The sequence below is a fragment of the Sinocyclocheilus anshuiensis genome, unplaced genomic scaffold (assembly GCF_001515605.1).
Source record: "Sinocyclocheilus anshuiensis isolate Anshui unplaced genomic scaffold, SAMN03320099.WGS_v1.1 scaffold454, whole genome shotgun sequence".
Taxonomy (NCBI): Eukaryota; Metazoa; Chordata; class Actinopteri; order Cypriniformes; family Cyprinidae; genus Sinocyclocheilus; species Sinocyclocheilus anshuiensis.
In genome coordinates, this window is record NW_015548217.1 from 3,882,167 (window position 1) to 3,901,159 (window position 18,993).

General features: G+C 39.4%; 1 protein-coding gene across 1 annotated transcript in view; it reads right to left on the reverse strand.

The window, feature by feature from the left end:
• Nucleotides 1-18,993, reverse strand: part of LOC107654051 (protocadherin-15-like) — a 224,722-nt gene that overhangs the window by 82,880 nt on the left and 122,849 nt on the right. The window contains exons 21-22 of the mRNA XM_016440948.1: nucleotides 18,250-18,378; nucleotides 5,455-5,760 (exon numbers count right to left, since the gene is read on the reverse strand). Coding sequence (XP_016296434.1) covers nucleotides 5,455-5,760; nucleotides 18,250-18,378 — 435 coding nt within the window. The remainder of the gene's footprint in view (nucleotides 1-5,454; nucleotides 5,761-18,249; nucleotides 18,379-18,993) is intronic.

The window sequence follows — 18,993 nt, forward strand, 5'->3', positions numbered from 1 at the left end:
CAAGTCGTCCAGGTCCTGAAGCTGCAAAGCAGCCCCAGACCATCACACTACCACCACTATGTTTGACTGTTGGTATGATGTTCTTTTTATGAAATGCTGTTTTGGTTTTACGCCAGATGTAACGGGACACACACCTTCCAAAAAGTTCAACTTTTGTCACCAGTCCACAGAATATTTGCCCAAAAGTCTTGGGGATAATCAAGATATTTTTTTGGCAAATGTAAGACGAGCCTTTGTGTTCTTTTTGGTCAGCAATGGCTTTTGCCTTGGAACTCTCCCATGGATGCCATTTTTGCCCAGTCTCTTTCTTATTGTTGAATCATGAACACTGACCTTAATTTAGGCAAGTGAGGCCTGCAGTTCTTTAGATGTTGTTCTGGGTTCTTTTATGACCTCCTGGAGTTGTCGTTGCGCTCTTGAAGTAATTTTGGTAGGCCGGCCACTCCTGGGAAGGTTCACCACTGTTCCAAGTTTTCTCCATTTGTAAATAATGTCTCTGAACATGTTTCGCTGGAGTTCCAAAGTCTTAGAAATGGCTTTATAACCCTTTCCAGACTGATACATGCCAACTATTTTGTTTCTCATCTGTTCTTGAATTTCTTTAGATCATGGCATGATGTGTTGCTCTTTAAGCATGCTTAACTTTGTCAGACAGGTTACATTTAAGTTATTTCTTGATTCAACAGGTCTGGCAGTAATCAGGCCTGGGTGTGGCTATCTAAAATAATGTGGTTAATCACAGTTCTTTCATGATTTAACAGGAGGGGGCAATTATTTTTTCACATACGGCCAGGTAGGTTTGGACAGTTTTTTTCCCTAAATAAATTAAATCATCATTTAAAAACTGCATTTTGTATTTACTTGCGATATCTTTGTGTAATATTAAAATTAGTTTGATGATCTGAATCTTTTAAGTGTGACAGATATGCAAAAAAAACAAACAAAAAAAAAACAGGAAGGGGGCAAAAAACGTTTCATTGCACTGTATGTCCTTATGCTTGAAAAGTATGAACAAAACTACACAAGGTAAAAGAAAATACCATTCAGATCACATTAATGTGACTAAATATGGTTCCCCATCAGGAACTCGAGCTGCGTCGAACGCTTTGGGAATGCCCCCGGCGAGACCACGTTCTGAAGCATGCGTGAACTCAGTCCAATAGAGAAGCAAGACGCCACAAGCGGGGTGACGTGAGCAACCAGGAAGCATAAAGGCGCATCCGGCAAGCGCACGTTAGCTTCTTGCTCTTCAGCGATTAGTGGTGTGTGTGTGTGTGTGTGTGTGTGTGTAAGCAAAAGCACTCAGTCAGTCAGGAGAATATTTGTATAGAAAGCGAGTTCAAAATGCCTAAGTGTAAATCGAAATCTGTGGCGAGCGGACGGCGTTTCAAGTCGTGTGTCAATTTGTGCGTCGTCTGTTTGGGGAGCGAAGCATGCACGGGCAGCCCTCGCGTATGAGGAGCTCGTCACCACAGTCCCTCGCATATAAGGAGCTCGTGGAGGTCGTGACTTCTGCTGTAGCCAAACTGAACATCGAATGCCTAGCCGAGAAACAGAACGCTCATCCCAAGAGCAAGCTGGATGAGCGCTTCCTCAAAGCTAGATCACAGCCTTCACGACGGGGCCTTCCATTTTCCCCCGATCTCCATACTGAAGTCACGAGATCGTGGGATAAACCATATTCGTCCCGACTCTTCAGCCCTACAGTATCCAATTACTCAACCATCACAGGGCTGAATGATATGAGGCAAAGGGATATGGGGCAAAGCCGGCGGTGGAGCAGATGCTCACCAGCTATCTCTCCCCATCCTCAGCATCGTCCCTGAAGGACCCGAAGCTTCCCACCAGGCCAGTAAATCTGACAACCTGCCTGGTTGGGAAAGCTTATAAGGCAGCAGGTCAAGCCAGTGCATGTCTGCACACTATGGCGGTGTTGCAGGCATACCAGGCCGACCTGCTAAAAGACCTGGACGATAGGGAAGAAGAGGAATCTGACGTAGTCGCTGAAGTGCGTCGGGCCAATGACCTGTCGCTTTGAACCACCAAGGAAACGGCCAGAGCCATCGGCCGTTCCATGGCAGCACTGGTGGCTACGGAGCGACATATGTGGTTGAATCTGTCCGAACGTCACGACCCATACCACCCCCATACCATCAGAAAGATCAGGGGGTGGGACAGTGCTCTCGGTTGGGGTCCTCTAAACAGAAAGCAGATCTGCGGACTGTTATTATGTCCAAGAGGACCTCGGCCAAGCAGTCCTGACAATTCCATTGTCAGGACCCTGAGGGCAGCACACCCTGGGGAGGAGAGGTACACACCTCAGTATATGGTGCCCGATCCTCCTCAGTGCCTTCAGGGAGCTTCACTGATACCACTGCCACTCCCGGTGCTTCAGGGCTCAGTGGGCTCCCGCAAGCAAATTTCCCAGTTGCCGCCCGGCCAACCGCTTCAGGGCACAGAATTGGCTCCTCTAGTGGCACCAGAGGCCAGTCTCGAGAGACTGGTTCCCTTAGTAGACTTTCTGACAGCGTGGAAACTTCTGCCAAATGTCTCACAATGGGTCCTGCACACTTTAGAGAGTAGTTACAGAATTCACTTTGATATTAGCTCTGTCAGAGCAGATGGCGGTTCGGCATCGAGATGTCATCCTTGCCCCTATGAAAGAGCTGGGGTTATGGCTGAATGCCAAGAAAAGTGTGCTTTCTCCACTACAGAGAACCACTTATCTGGGCGTGGTGTGGGATTCGGCAACGATGCAGGCACAGTTGTCTCCTGCTCATATCGAAGCAATTCTCACAGCCGTGAGGGGAGTGAGAGAAGGCCAGTCACTCACTGTCAAACAGTATCAGAGACTGTTAGGTCTGGTTGAGGCCAGTACAGCGCACCAAGGTGCCCTCACGGGACCTGGCAGTGGTTCTGGAGGCTCTGTGCAAAGCTCCCGTCGAACCCATTGAAGATATCTCCGACAAGCTCCTCACGCTTAGGACGATATTCTTAGTCACTATATCCTCGCTGAAGAGGATAGGGGACCTTCAGGCACTCTCTGTATCATGCCTGGATTTTGCCCCGGGCATGGCTAGGGCATTTCTTTACCCAATACCCGGGTATGTCCCTAAAGTGCCCACATCCTCGCCGGGTCCCATTGTACTGCAAGCCTTTTGTCCTCCTCCCTTCCAGGAAGCAGGCCAGGAAAGACTCAATCTGCTCTGTCTAGTGCAAGCACTGGAGGCTTACATTCACAGAGCTGCCCAGTGGCATAAGGCAGATCAGTTATTTGTTTGCTTTGGTCCACCTAAGAAAGGTGTTCCAGCGACCAAGCAAACCCTGAGTTGGTGGGTGGTAGAGACCATCACACTGGCCTATGAGTCCTCTGGCCTCCAGTCACCTATAGGGGTCATAGCACACTCAACTAAGGGTATGGCGGCCTCCAAGGCCTTATCAGTGGGTGTGGCCCTTCAAGATGTTTGTGCTGCGGCAGGCTGGTCCTCTCCGCACACATTCATCCATTTCTACAGCCTGGACCTGACATCTACCCCAGGGTCCCAAGATCTCTCGTCTTGATGTGCTCACCAGATACACACCAGACAGGGACTTGCTCGTATGGCACAGTTGGTATTCTCGTTCCCAAAGCGTTCGACGCAGCTCGAGTTCCTGAAGGGGAACGTCTTGAGGTTACATATGTAACCATGGTTCCCCGAAGGGAACAAGATACTGCGTCTCCCTGCCATACTCCCTGCATCCCTGCAGGCACTCGCTTCCACAGAAGCTAACGTGCGCTTGCCGGATGCGCCTTTATGCTTCCTGGTTGCTCACGTCACCCCCGCTCATGACGTCTCGCTTCTCTATTGGACTGATTTCACACATGCTTCAGAACGTGGTCTCGCCGGGGGCATTCCCAAAGCGTTCGACGCAGCGTCTCGTTCCCTTCGGGGAACCATGGTTACATGCGTAACCTCGAGACGTTTGTTTTCAGCACAATGTGGTGATTTATTGGCTGCAGCACTTAGAAACAGACAAACTATATATATTAAAAATAAGTATTTTTCAAAAAACAGCTGGATCACAAGTGAGTAGATTATTGCACAGCAGGAGGTACTTGTACTCATTGTCACTCGCTGCATTGAGAAGTGACAAAAAAAACTGTGTTTGAGCAATTCTGTTGTGTACAATAAACAATTTTGGTACTGTGCTACTAAACGTCCAATTTAAAATCTGGGTCCTGAAGTGAATCCAGTTGAGAACTACTGAAGAAATGAGATGCTGTTATAGTGCATGTAGCTACAACGGCCAATTATCAAAGGAAGAAAACAGCTGAATGTAGAACAAAATATAAAGGCATTCACATTTCAATAACCTGCTAGTAGATACTAGCATTACCAAATATCCTGCTGAAAAAATAAGCACAACTGTCACCAACATATGTTGTCTTTTGAGTGTTGGAGTTCCCCCCAGACTTTTTTAACAAGCTTAAAGGGATAGCTCATCCAAAAAAAGACTGTCATCATTTCCTCATCGTTATGTCTTTCTTCCATGGAAAACACAAGAAAACATATTGAAGAAAGCCACAGCTCTCAAATCTCACAAGTGCATATGATAGTCATGCATTAAAACATGTTACATCAAGGATTGATGTCAATAATGTTGAACGCATAACTGCATTATTTGACAGAATTTTGACCATTCGTCTGAATGAGATTTAAGCTAAACTTAACTTTTTCACTGGAGAAAGCAATATTATGGATTTTAGCCAGAAGCAACAGTTTGAAGTTAAAATGTCTTGATGGATTTTTTTCTTACAAACACATTTTTTCTTGCTTCAAAAGTTGTTAATTGATGGACTGGAGTCGTGTGGATTACTTATGGATTATTGTGATGTTTTTATCAGCTGTTTGGACACTCATTCTGATGGCACCCATTCACTGCAGAGGATACATTGGTGAATAAGTGTAAAGCTAAATTTCTCCAAATCTGTTCTGATGAAGAAACAAACTCATTTAGAGGTGCATCTCAATAAATTAGAATGTCGTGGAAAAGGTGAGTACATTTTCAGCTAATAAATAAAAACCATTACAAGCATTGTTCATTCTCAGTTCATGATAAGGCAATGACCAATGTAAATGAATTTAACAATGATTAGTCTTAAAAAAAAAAAAAAAAAAGATGTTTAAAGAACGTCTTCCAAGCAGGCTACAAAAATGTTATGGATTTTCCCTAAGGACCTCTCAGTAAGTCAGGTTAACAAGCTGCATATTCCAAATAAATTAACCAGCCAAGAACCACTTTACAAATGTAAAACATGTCTGACTTGTCAAGTTAAGAAAATAGAAAATAAATTAGAAACATTAGGAAATAAATGTTTTCCAGAGGCTAATTTCATGGAGTCATGTTTTTGATCTGGCTGTGTTTGATGTGTTGAATATGCATGTGGTATGTGTGCGCATCTGTGTAACTTACACTGATATTGAGGATAATCATGCCCACCGGGCTGTTTTCTGGCAGTGTGATGTGATATGCAGGCTGGGAGAAGGCTGGACTGTTGTCATCCACGTCCAGCACTTTGATGGAGAGTGTGACGGTGGTCCGGCGAGGGTCTTTGGCCCCATCTGAAGCCTGCACGACCAAATCATACTGAGCCCTTTCCTCACGGTCCAGAGGCACAGCTGTGAAGATACTGCCATCAGTGCTGATCCTGAAGAGATCTCTGTGACTGACCAGTTGGTAACGGACTTGCCCATTAACACCCAGGTCCAGATCAGTGGCCTGGATGAGAACACACACATACATTTACATAGATATCTAAAAGAAGCAACATACACTACATAGACAAAATAATATGGATATTTGACAATTACACTCATATGTGCTTGCTGGACATTTTAAACCGGACTTGAATTTTCCAAAATGTTCCCAGCTGTTTCTTTTAGTAAAAATTATAAAGAGATTGTTTGGCAGATTTCATTTGCATGTCATACCATTTGCATTATATTTTAAATTATTAGATTTAAACATATATACTTCTTTATATCAGTGAACAATCAATATCAATAAGACCCTTATGGACAAATTTGAGGGTTAGTAAGTTTTGAAAGAAGTCTCTTATGTTCACCAAGGTTGCATTTATGTGATAAAAAACAGTGAAAACAGTAATATTGTGAAAATAGTATTACAGTTTAAAATAACGGGTTTCTATTAAGATAAATACTGTGATTTATTCCTGTAAATTAATTTTCACCATCATTACTCCAGTCTTCAGTATCACATGACCCTAAGTCGTGCTGCTTAATATTTTTGTGGGAACTATGAAACATTTCTTTGATAAAAAGAACGTTCAAAAGAACAGCAATTATTTGAAATTTAACTTAAATAATTTATTCTTTAAAAAATGACCCCAATATTTTGAACAGTAGTGTATGCATTATACCAAATTTTTGGTATAATATACTGTATATAAAATACATTTTGGTAACACTTCAGGTTCAGTTTGGTAAAATAGCTTTATATTATGAACTACCAATGAACAATGCTTTTACAGCTTTAATTAATTAATTATTAAAGGGGTCATCATATGATGCTATTTTAAAGATCATTATTTTGTGTATTTGGTGTAACAGAATATGTTGACATGCTTTAATGTTCAAAAATTGGCCGAACACCACAAGTATGCATCGGAAATGTAACGCCCCTTACCATAATCGCTTCAGCTTCAGCTTTCAAAGTAAATATCAAGACAGTTAATAATGTTGTTAGTTTTACCATCAGTTCAAGCCCGAAAGTTTGGACAGTTTCTTACTTCTTCTCCCTCTCCTTTCTGTCTTTCTCTCTCTGAGCAGAATCCAGTTTGAAATGTGGTGAGACCTGGCAGCTGATTGCTGTACTGAGGTGTGTGTCCATCCACTCTGTCGGTCTGCATGATAATCACACAATCACACACACACACACACACACACACACGGCGTGTTACTCTGCGCTGCACAAAACTCCGCATTTGAACAGTCAATAGCAAATACTTAAAACTAATAACAAAACATACTTACAGTCGCCGATTAAGAAGCGCCAAATTGTCACAGCAAAGTTGGAATTTACCCTTTTTTTTTTTTTAAGTGTTTTTGCTTTCATACTGAATCACACAGTGTCTCCCTGACATGGCTGCATCAACACTACAGCTGTTCCTGAAACCACGTCTTCTTTCTTTGCTAGCACATTTGGGCGGCATTATGCTAATATTTCCACATAGTGACGTAGACATGTGGGGGCGTGTTAGAACGAGCCGTTTTAGGTAGGCGTGGTTGACTCTTAACTTTTATAAAGAATATCTCTTTGGATTTGAGACTTTAGTCTTTGCAACTTTACATATCTTCTTTATGCACCAAGAGCTTGTATCACTTCAAAGAGAAAGGAAAACTTGAAATCGCATCATATGACCCCTTTAAGTTAATGTTCATTTCAACATGCATATTATTCATGTTAGATATAATATAATCAATATTATGAACAGATATTATTTGATTGATTAATGTTACAAAGTTACATTAGTTTAAAAAAATGCAGTAGCAATGAACAATAAAAGCTTAATAACAGATTAAATAGTTGCTATGTAGTATTGTTGTATTGTTTTGCATGTTGAAACCCACTGAAACAGAATTTTCTGAAGGGGATAATAAAGGTACTAGTACTACTACTAATAAAAGCTGCAAAAATGTTCATTGTTAGTACATGATACCTTCAATAACTAATGTAAACTTTTTAATCCACATGAACTGAATCTTACTGTAAAGTGTTATCAAAATCCCAATGGCATTCCCATTACAATTTTAAAATTCCCTCATATTTTCAGGTCTTCTGTGATAGCCCATATGGCTGTGAAATTATTATTTTATCATTTCAACACGTCACCACACGGAGTCACCGAAACACACACACCCCTAGAGACACCTGCTTCATCAGCAGAGTGATGAGACAATCAACAAATACACCAGCAAGATTTGTGACTCCCTGCAGTGGTGCAGACAGGTGCATGGTGTTGTTCTTTGACATTCTCATGGCAATTATGTACACTCAGCTCACAGACACCAATAAAAATTCATACTAAATCATAACAGTACAGGAATAGTTCACCCAGTAATGAAAATTGCCATTGTTTATTTACCCTCATGTCATTCCAAACCATACGACAAGCTTTTAGGCTTCAAAAAGGATGCAAAGGCACTATAAAAAAATATCATAAAATTAGTCCATATGACTCATTTTATTTTGGATAGTTATTTTTGTTAGTTCTCATTCACTTTCATTGTATGGAAAAGAGCAGCTAGGGTTTTCCTCAAATTCTCTTCTTTTCTGATTCATGGAAGAAAGAAAGTCTAATGGAATGACCTGGGAATGACAAATGGACCATCAATAAAGCGTCTCTTCCCCTCTGTGGCCTCTCAAGTTTCTCCATTTAGACAGACCTTAAATATCAGATTTAATGGCATCAAGCAAACTCCCAACAGTGTTATCCGCTTCTTATCCGTTCAGCACTTGTGCATGAAAGCGCCTCATTGACACTCGGGCAAAGTGCTTTTGTTTCTGATAAGCCCTGAAACAAAGCATTCCAAGACTGGCTGCTATAAATTGTACAGACATAGATAGAGCATACGCTGTCTTTCGCCAAAGGGTCAGGACTAGACTCTTTTACTACCGCCAAAACTGAAACCCAATGACAGACTCGACCTTTTGACAGGTCTTTGAAGAGCCACATTTTCCATGTTTAAAGGAACAGAAACCGAAAAATCAAGCTCGAAAATATGTATTAGTGAAGGGATAAAAGCTTGCTTCAAATGTTCCTTTCATTCCTGTGAGTTACAGTGATGTCTTCTATAATTTGAGGTGTTTCATATATAATTAAGAGATACATGCTTAAAGAAAATGTCAGTGACACAGACGGTTAAGAAAAAGTTTTAGCATGCAGTAATTGAAGCGGTGGTGACACCGTGCTTTTTAAAGCCCACCAAACTTGCCAAAAGTAACAGTGAAAGTGAAAAGTTCGGGATGTGGCCTGTTCTTCAATTAGAAAAAAGGAAACCAGTCCAAAATAATACTAAATAAGACACTTATTATGGCAATTGAAAAGCCTTTAACAGCTCACAGCATAACATCTACAGTGGTTGCCACTTTCATCAACAATTAACAATGTGATTGCTAAGAACAAAATTGTTTTTGTTTTCCATATCAAAATACTTTCTCCAATCTCAGATTGGGATCACAAAGACACAGATACAGAGACAACTATAAGTAAACCATGTATCGGTTGGTTTCACATATAGCATTCCACTAACCAATGCCCAGAAGATGATGTATAATGATGTATAATGAAAATTATGTACAATGTGCAAAGCATATGCTTTGCAGGTGTGTGCAAATGCTTTCATAAACAGGTTTTATTATCAATATAAGAACTTTGAGTCACTGATGCATTTTCTTTGCATAAAAGTAAATGTTTATCCTTAACTGTGTACGTCTCCATTATATTTGCATGACATTATACATCTGAATCTCTGCGAAAACAGTATTATCTATTTTTACAAGCTAACATTAAACATCAATTGTCATTTTGTTGCACTTTTTGAAGTAGGAAGTTGAAATTGATAACTTGATTGCCCAGCATCATTTTGGACAATGCGGTTCAAAAAACAGCTGGTGTTAAAACTGCTTTAATAAATAAGTGAGTGAATAACAGATTACAACGTTCCAGAATGAATGCATGAATTAATGTACAGTATGCATGAATGAATGAATGCATGCATGCATGCATGAATGAATAAATTAAATAAAAATATTAAATGTTTTTAAATGTATTATTTTAAATTATTAATAAATTGTCCTTTATTTCGTATTTTTATAAAATAAAAGTTGTTATTTATACATGGAAATTATAACTAAATTACCCAACAGCAATGTGGGCAATGCAGTTCAAAAACAGCTGGGGTTATTGATGAAATGTACGAAAAAGGAGTTTAATAATAATAATAATAAATATATATATATATATATATATATTATTTTTAAAAGTTAAATAAAATGTTTATTTATTAAAAAAAAAAAAAGCTATGTTGTCTTTAAGGTCAAGAAATCTTTTTCTTTCATTTGCTGCACTAAATGAATATCATTATTTTGGTTATTTGGAAACACGTAGGTTAACTGCACTCTGAAAATAAGGCTGAAAAAAGAAGAAAAAAAAAAACGGTATGAAAACAAACATAAAATAAAGATAGCATTACAGAGATGGCAGAACTTCCTGTGCGTTCGTTATCACATGCTAAGGTAAGCAAAAGCCGGTAATGAAAGCATTCATCTTCTCAGTAATCAATCGAAAGTTAATTAAACTTGAATATAGGGCACAGCAGAAATGCCATGCGATGCTAGCTCGTGTTTGGGCGTGTGTTTGTCTTGTAAAAACACAGTGGGCCTCATTTATCAATCTAACGTAGAAACGAGCGCAGATCCGTGCGCACAAATCAACTTACGACAGAGTTCACGTGTGATTCATGAAACATTAGTATGCCGCCAATCTCATCGTACGAATGATCGCAGATTGATAAATGTGGCGGCAGAAAATAATCGTCATTTGAATATCACGCCCCTAAAAACACCCCGGTTTAGAAGCCTTGCCCCTATAGAGTTTACGACACGGAGAAACAAAACCCGGCCAAAAAGAGGAAGTAATCTCATGAAAGAAAAATGTATCTTACTCCAAAAACACCCGTTAACATTGTAATTGCAAACAATTAGGCTACATTAATTTATGTAATTTATATGTATATTAAAATACTCATAAATATAAACAGCTTATTTAGTTGCTCTCACTCTACAACAAATATTTTAAATTTAACGGTATTCAGAACAGAAAAAGAATGAAAAATAAGTAGTTATAAAATTATATATTCAACTATAAAAAAACAAAACAAATTAGGCTATAGTGGCATTCATTATAAACAGCATACAAATGTCAAGCAAAACTGAAACGGCATTGGGCTCACGAGCTTGTCTCATACCACAAGAATCCAAATGTTTCCATTTTTGCCATATTTGTAACATTTGTTTGCATAACTATTATTCATTATGTAGCCTAAACATGGCTTTATACTTCACTCATGTTCTAATATCCGTGTAAAATCCTTCACATGCGCAAAAAATGTTCTGCCCGATTTTCTGTCGTACGTTCGTTTCGTAAATGAGGCCCAGTAGGAGGTGATAAAGAATGCTATTTTTTTTATAAACGTTGCTATTTTTTATGGAGCAGCAAGCTGAAATGTGCTTTCTTAAATATCTCACCTGTCTCTGTGATAGCTCTAGACTGTTAAGAAATAAATAAGAAAAAATCTGACAACATGCCACTATTGTTGAGCCAATCTGAGGACTTTGCACTGACAACCACATGAATCCAGTGAAGCAAACTAACCTGGCTGTGGGCCCACTAGCAGATTATCAGAAAGTTGGCGATTTTGTTCAAGGCATTTCACTCCAAATGCATCCAAAATCAGGCATCATGAAATGGGGAACAATAAAGCTTTGTCCTTAAAGATAACATGACATTAAAATCCCTTCTGACATGTTAATGCACTTTTCTGGTCGTAATGCGAATGATTCCGCAGTCTTTGTAATCTTTCGTCAAAATGTAATGACTTGCGGTACTTTTAAAACAACTTTCTTTTCAACTGACTTCATGAATCCCTCTTAATTTTTAGCCTCTTGCTATCAACAATTTGACTCCATTTTTCACAATCCAATCAATTTTGATTTACAAGACAATGAAAGCCTGAAAAGTTTGCTTTTACATTTTTGAAAAGCTTTGTGTACAGATCCTCATTCAGACTTATTGTATTGGCGATGTCACTTTGTAAAGAATAACTTTGCACCTGCATACCTATGTACTGTAGAACATCTATAGAACATGTAATACACATGTGCTTGACATCAGTGTTTTCACAAATTTTTGTTTTTTTGCAGTTTACATGGAGATGATAATGGAATTGACAAAAACCTGCACCCGTTTTCAAAAGTTTGCATTTTCAGGCCCTGTTGTCGTGTATATGACCAGACAAAACACATAAAAAGTTTTCCATTTTTTGTTGAAAACGGTGTCATGTAAACACCCACTAAGTCCCTTTTTTTCTAGCTGAACATACTGTTTTTTCTTGGAAAAACTTCAGAATACGCAAATAAGTGGGTTGTGAAAGGCATTTCACATTGGCTTTATGAAGGATGATTGCATTTTCAGGCAAATAATGGCAGAAAGAGAAGTTTTCACTATGTTTTCTAATTAGCAGTCATACTTCACACTCATTTGTAGCACCTCTGATAACAACAGTTGCCCACTTATTTGTCTCACTTCTGCCCTGATTTGAAATCATTATGAGGCGTATTGACGGAATGCAGACAAATACATCAAAGAGAAGGCCGGCAGAAAATTAAGGTGTCTGCTTCAGCCCACATCAAAATGGCAAGTACACGAGTTCATAAAAAGCTTTCGGATGAAAAACAAGCACAAGAATATGGACAGCATGTCAACCGACGAGTTCTCCAACTGCAGACAATGAGACGAGACTCTCTGGCCTGAACTTAACGGACTTCAAACAAGTTTAAATTGCCCATGCTGTGGCGTATTTGGAGTCATTTGAAATGAGCACGCTGGCCAGGTGTAATATCAGCAGCAATGCAGGCTCTGCTGTGATAGCGCTGATAGAGCTCTGTGGGTATTTCTCTAATGATATGGAAACCTCTGCTGCTCCACGTTAGCCGTAGGGGATGTTTAGCTAGCGTTAAGCTTTGGACCATGTCCAATGTGTCTCGCTGGGAGACGTGTCAGGAGCTCCAAATGAATTCAGGACAAGTGAGGTTTTGTAAATGAAGCTTGTCGTACTGTGGCACGCACACAAATATCACCTTGTCGAGAGGTGAACAATTAGCAAAAGCACTGGCGTTGTAAAGTGTAGGGATTTTGCTATACCACGGCATTAATATTTGTGCAAATGTCAGTGAGTAGGAATTTTTCACATTAATTACATGTGAAAAACAGGGAGTAAAATATGGAGTGGGATGTGTCACAATTCTAGATGTGAAAGTGGGTTCAGAGTCTATGCTTAATGTGAAGCAAAAAAATTATAATTCTAGATTCTATCTTTACAGTGTATTGAGTTATTTTGCAGGCTTCATGCAAAAACTAACAAGAGCAGTGCAGTCTGATTCACAAACAAATGGCTCTACTAAGATGATTGTTTTCAAAGAGTTAAACATACAGCTCAACCACACGGTTCAATTTATAAAAATAACTATGACTCATACGAGTTGCTTTTAGTGAATCAAAAAAGATAGTGGAAGAAGTGTTACTGTACCTGATTTCCTGAAACAAATGACTCTTAAGAGCCATTTTTGTTGTGCTGAATAGTTCCAAAAGACAAGTTGTATAAGTTTAAAACACTGTCCTGTATAATCATTAACATTAACAAAGAAACAATTCCTTTCATATGTTCAAGCAAAATGGACATTACATTGCAAACAAAGCCAAATTAATCAAATTGAATCAAAACTGGAATCTATATCAATAACAAGCCTGTTTTAAATATTAGCTTCAGCGTTTTGTACAGACTCTCTAAGCAGACATGGTGATGGAAAAAAAAAATATATAAGGGAGGAAAATACTTTTGTACTGTCTTGCAAAAGTATTGTGATTCCCTGAAAAACTTTGCGTTCTTTTGCAAAACATTTGCATTCTTTCGCACACTTATTGCGCTCCCCTGAGAAACTCTGTTCACTCGTAAAAGCATAAAAATAGTTTTTCGTCCCATCTCATATTATTTCCACCACAAAAGTTTCTCGGGGGAAAGCAAAAGTTTTGTGAGAGAATGCAAAATAATATAATTTTAGTTACCATCACCATGTCCCTGCAGGGGCCCCATAGTTTTATCTCTTTTTATTTATTTATTTATTTGGTTATTTTTACCTTAAGTGTTACATAAGTAAGTCAATATTTTAGAAAGCATTCACTTAGATTATCCAAAAATAAACCTTTCTGATTTCCAGCAAATACATTATGAGATATATATATATATATATATATACAGTGGGTACGGAAAGTAATGCAGGAATCAAAAGCCCTGGAAAATGATGCCTGCCCATCTCATGAGGTCTGACGTATATTTATGCGAAGTAGACATGTTTAAGGAATGCTCTGCTAATAAACAGTCTGCCAGTATTAACCTGTGATTATTCTGATGACAAAGTGCGGCTCTATTAATCTAGACCACTAATTACAACTCTTCGCAGCTTAACAGAGCCCAATAAAGTTGCTCATTACAGGACGTCCCCGAAGGTAACAAATTATTTAAATTACATTTCTTTAATTGGAAAATCATAAACAGTGGAGTGGACAGGGAATTTGGCGGGTATGCTGCGGGTGTATCCAGCTGGGCGAGCGATGGGGAGAGAGTGAAATGAGGGCTCAAGAGGGCAGAGGAAGACACTCCAGCTGCTGGCGTCACACCCACGCCCCAGCAGGCACTGATTAACACCGGTCATATGAGACCACGGAAGGGATTGAAATCCTCAAATAGAACTGTACAAAAGAACAGTCAAGCTCGGTGAAAGTAACCATGACAGATTTAAAGGAGCAGGAGCCCATGATTTGAGATTTTGTAACTGTAAAGCAAATAGTTTAGGAGGAATCACATGCAGAAGTGAATTACTTCTGCAACACAGGGGCTTGTTTGAATCCCTAACCTTAAGTATGAGCAATAGTAATAGTGATTCTTGAAACAAATGGCTCTTATGAGCCGATTCTTATTAAATAATCAGTCAGTAACATTTAAAACCACACAAGATGTATTGGTTTGAACTGGTTTAACACCTCACTCACTGTGTTGCTCCATATTTAGGATCAGGTCACATCTTAAGGCAGGATACTACAGGTAATAACTACAGCCCGACCGATATATCATTTTGTCAATTTTATCGGTCGATATGAGCCTGTCGCAGATATATCATATCAGTGAATATGCCGCCGATATGAAATTTTTTTTACAGAACATAAAACGCAGATAAAATGCTTGTAAATGATGTAATTACGTAGTTTGTCCAGTAGAGAGCGCTCCATTGTTTGCTACTGGCAACCTGTATGAAATGCTTTAAAGGGGTCATATGATGCTATTTTAAAGATCATTATTAAGTGTATGGAATACCATTGAAACTTTGAACGTCCATATCTCCGTAACGGAGAATGCCGAATCGAGAGTACATCTCCCGTTTCGAATGAGACCACCCCCACATCGTTAGCCCCCGGGGTCCGGGAGTTACGGGAGGTTAATTTCGTGGTCGGGCGCTGACCAATCTGGTGATCCCGGTTGGCTACCGACGTGCGGAGGAGGGTGGCGTTCGAGAGGGCTCCTTGAGCTGAAGGGATCCCCCGAATTTGGTGGAGATCCGCCGCCGCGTTCGCGACATAGTGGGAAAGTGGACTTCACATGATATTCTGCCATGGTTCCAGTTCGAAGGGAACATACACGTTACATTCAAAGGGCATTAAAGTGCGCGAGACGTGAAGTTAAATTGTATTTATTTACAGAGGTATATTATGTCACACTTCTCTAGTAAGTTTCGTCTGTGTGTAAAGACAGTAGCGAGGCTGGGCAACGAGTACAGCCAAATTTGAGTCACTTCACCATCGCCTCCATCATCAGAACCTTCAGAGAGGAAAACAGGTAGGTGTACTTACAGTAAGACTGCTCTGTACAGTAACTTTAGAGCAATATATCGATATCGGCCTTTTTTTACTCCCTAATATCGGTATTGGCCCCCAAAAAACCTGTATCGGTTGGGCTCTAGTAATAACGGGGAGGAGGAGGGGGAGGGAGGAGAGGAGGAGGAGGGAGAGGGAGAGGGAGAGGGAGAGGAGGAGGAGGAGGGAGAAGAAGGGCAAGGAGACAAGCAGTCTCAGATGAAATTCGAGCCACTTTAGTTGACCATGTCCTTGTCCATGGTATGACTATGAGGGAGGCTGGTTGCACTATGCTACTGTAATAAAGAAATGCATCAAATTTCCTCTTATACAGATAGAGTTTCAGTATGTTGCCATGTTTTCCTGTAAAAAGGATGTGTTACAGTAATGAGTGCTTCTATTTTTGTAGGACACAGAGACGACCACCTGATGGAGGCAGGCTAAGGCTTTTGTCGGAGGAGCAAGAGAGGGAGCTTGTAAACATGGTTATTGCCAATAATGTAATCCGCCTGCGAGAGATTCAAAGGAGAGTGATTGAGGATAATCATCATTTTCGAGGGATAAATGCCATCGGCCTCTCCACAATTGATCGTATCCTCCGAAAGCACCGGTTCCGGATGAAACGTGCGTACCGCGTCCCTTTTGAACAAAACTCTGACAGCGTGAAAGACCAACGAGTGGAATACGTTCATGAGTTTTGATATTGTATGAAGTATTGTGTACCATCACAGTATAGCAGTTTATGCTGCCATTTGTGCCCTCTTGAACTGTGCTTCAGGGCAGTGATTTACTCTACTGTGTTTCATGTGTTTTGCATAGAATCTTTGAGATTGAAGGCCAGCCTGTTCCCCATGAAATTATCTTTGTGGATAAGGCTGGTTTCAACCTGACCAAAAGAAAGAGAAGGGGGAGGAACATAATTGGCCATCGGGCTATTGTAAATGTCCTTATATCCGTGCTCACCTCCTCCAGGCCATGGAAGAAGGCTGCCTAGACATATCAGTATGCATGCCAGGGGTGGATAAGGTATGCAAGAGGATTTTATCCTCGCTGCCTGGCTAGGGCCAATATAGCCTTTGATGTGGACGAGATTCTCTGGCCTGACCCAGAACAAAGACGGGATGCTGAGGCGGAATAATTTTTTAATTTTTTACAGTTGTGCTGTGTAGTACATGAATTAATAAAAATGTGCCAATGTATATATTGGTTGTGTCTTTTGTGTTCATGTGAAAAGGTTTTTGAGGGGGAGAACCACAAGCAACATAACTTACCAGTTTTGGATATACAGTATCGTTTTGAATTTATTGCACCAGTGTGTAATACTATGTTGTAGTGTGTGTGTTTTTGAAAGCTTTTGTGTGATGTCTAAGGGAAAAGTTTGGTTTTTCAGCAAGAGTGAATGGTTTTGAGTGTAGAGCTTAATTTTGACCTGAACATAGGATGTTTGGGGAATTGGGTGAGACGTTATGGATTTGTGTTTACTGTTTTGAGAATACAAGGCATAGTTTCAAGAAATGTGTTTAAGCAATCGAGAAAAACTGTAATTGTCTTCATGTACTGGGATTGATCAACTGGGGAAAGTACTGTATGTTGATATCTATTAGTTTTATATTAGTTTCTATTAGTATTAGTCCATATTTTTACCGTTCACCTATAATGTCTTGCCTAAGTTGCAGTCACATTTAACAATGTTTGAGAATTCTTTTGAAGTCAAAACCCAGTAATTTCAATAGAAACACATGCAAATGGGAAAAATAGGGCAAAATATTTCCCAACACAGATTTTGCAACATTTTTGCTCTCAAACATTTGCTGTCTGCAGAAAGATGCACAAAAACTTGAAAGAGAAGTTTCCAGAGAACTGGAATGCTGCCATTCAGAAAGTTGTACACATATCCTGCCTCTTGCATTTGTTAATTATGTTGGTTAATTTGATTATGCCTTCAGGTCCACAGTTTAGTATTCTCATCTCTCACAATTCACCAAAACTCAATTTTTCTGAAGTCATAATAGCTTTGAGTGAAGAATGGCTCAGAGATGATGATTTTTAGTAAATAACAGAAATGTTGGTCTGTTTCTCGTAAAAAAAAAAAAAAGTCCCCAAATATGCTGCACAATATTACTTTTATGAAACTTGTATGATGCTTTTGTATCTTTTATGAAACTTAAAATAATTATAACAGGTTTAAAAGATGCCTTTGCAATTCCGTTTCATTTTTCATGTGTTGCAAAAAAAGTAATGTGGGCTTGCAAGTGACACAAGGCTGGAAAAATTACTTACAATATTAATTTCTGGGTGAATGACTCATTTAAGTCAACAACAAGTGATGAGGGATCAGAATAGTATAACCACAAAGTTACGCTCTTAAACTCTGAAGTATAAACTTCAGGATTTCATCTTCTGTGACTCCAGAGGGCAGAAAGCAGCTGCAGAGCAAATAGTTTAGAGATCAAACAGCAAGGAGAACAAGTAGAAATAATTTAGAATGTTTGCGGTCTTACCTTTACTTGACCCACAAAAGCATTTGCCTCTTCCTCTTGAACTGTGAGATTAAGGGGCAGCAGAAGACCGAACTCAGGATCATTATCATTGACATCAGTCACCATTATATTCACCGTAGCGGTCGAGGTCTGAAAACAAGAAACCTTCAGGTTACTTCAATCATTACATGAATGCCACTAAATAAAAACTTTCCAGAGTTTCAGTCAGTAATCCAACGATGTCAACAAATCTGAAATGCGGACCTTGAGGCCTCTGTGTGATTTTGTCTGGTAATGGACTGTCTTGGCATTCACAAACAATTATCAGTTTCCACTGATTAATTTACACAGAACTTGCGAAATTGCTAACATATTTGCATTCATCATCAAGCTATGAATGGGGTCTAATGAAAAATATCCACAGCTGTTGAGCGGATTAGTGTTTCAGAGTATAGATCGCCTCAACAAATTGATGGCTGCAAACAAATTAGCATGCTGGCAGGGAGAATTCTGTCTACTCACTAACAACAATTAACCATCTACATTCACAATAATTCACAAAGTGTCTCATTTCTAAAGATGAGGAATGGAAACATAACATTTAAACATTCATACAAACACAGCAAACATATAATTAGCATACCTCTACCGTTACACATTTATTATGCAAATATAGTTTGACATGATTATTTTAGGGGAACACTGCAAATGTGTGAAACTAAGTAAAACTACCATGAAAACAACATTTTAGTACTAATATATATA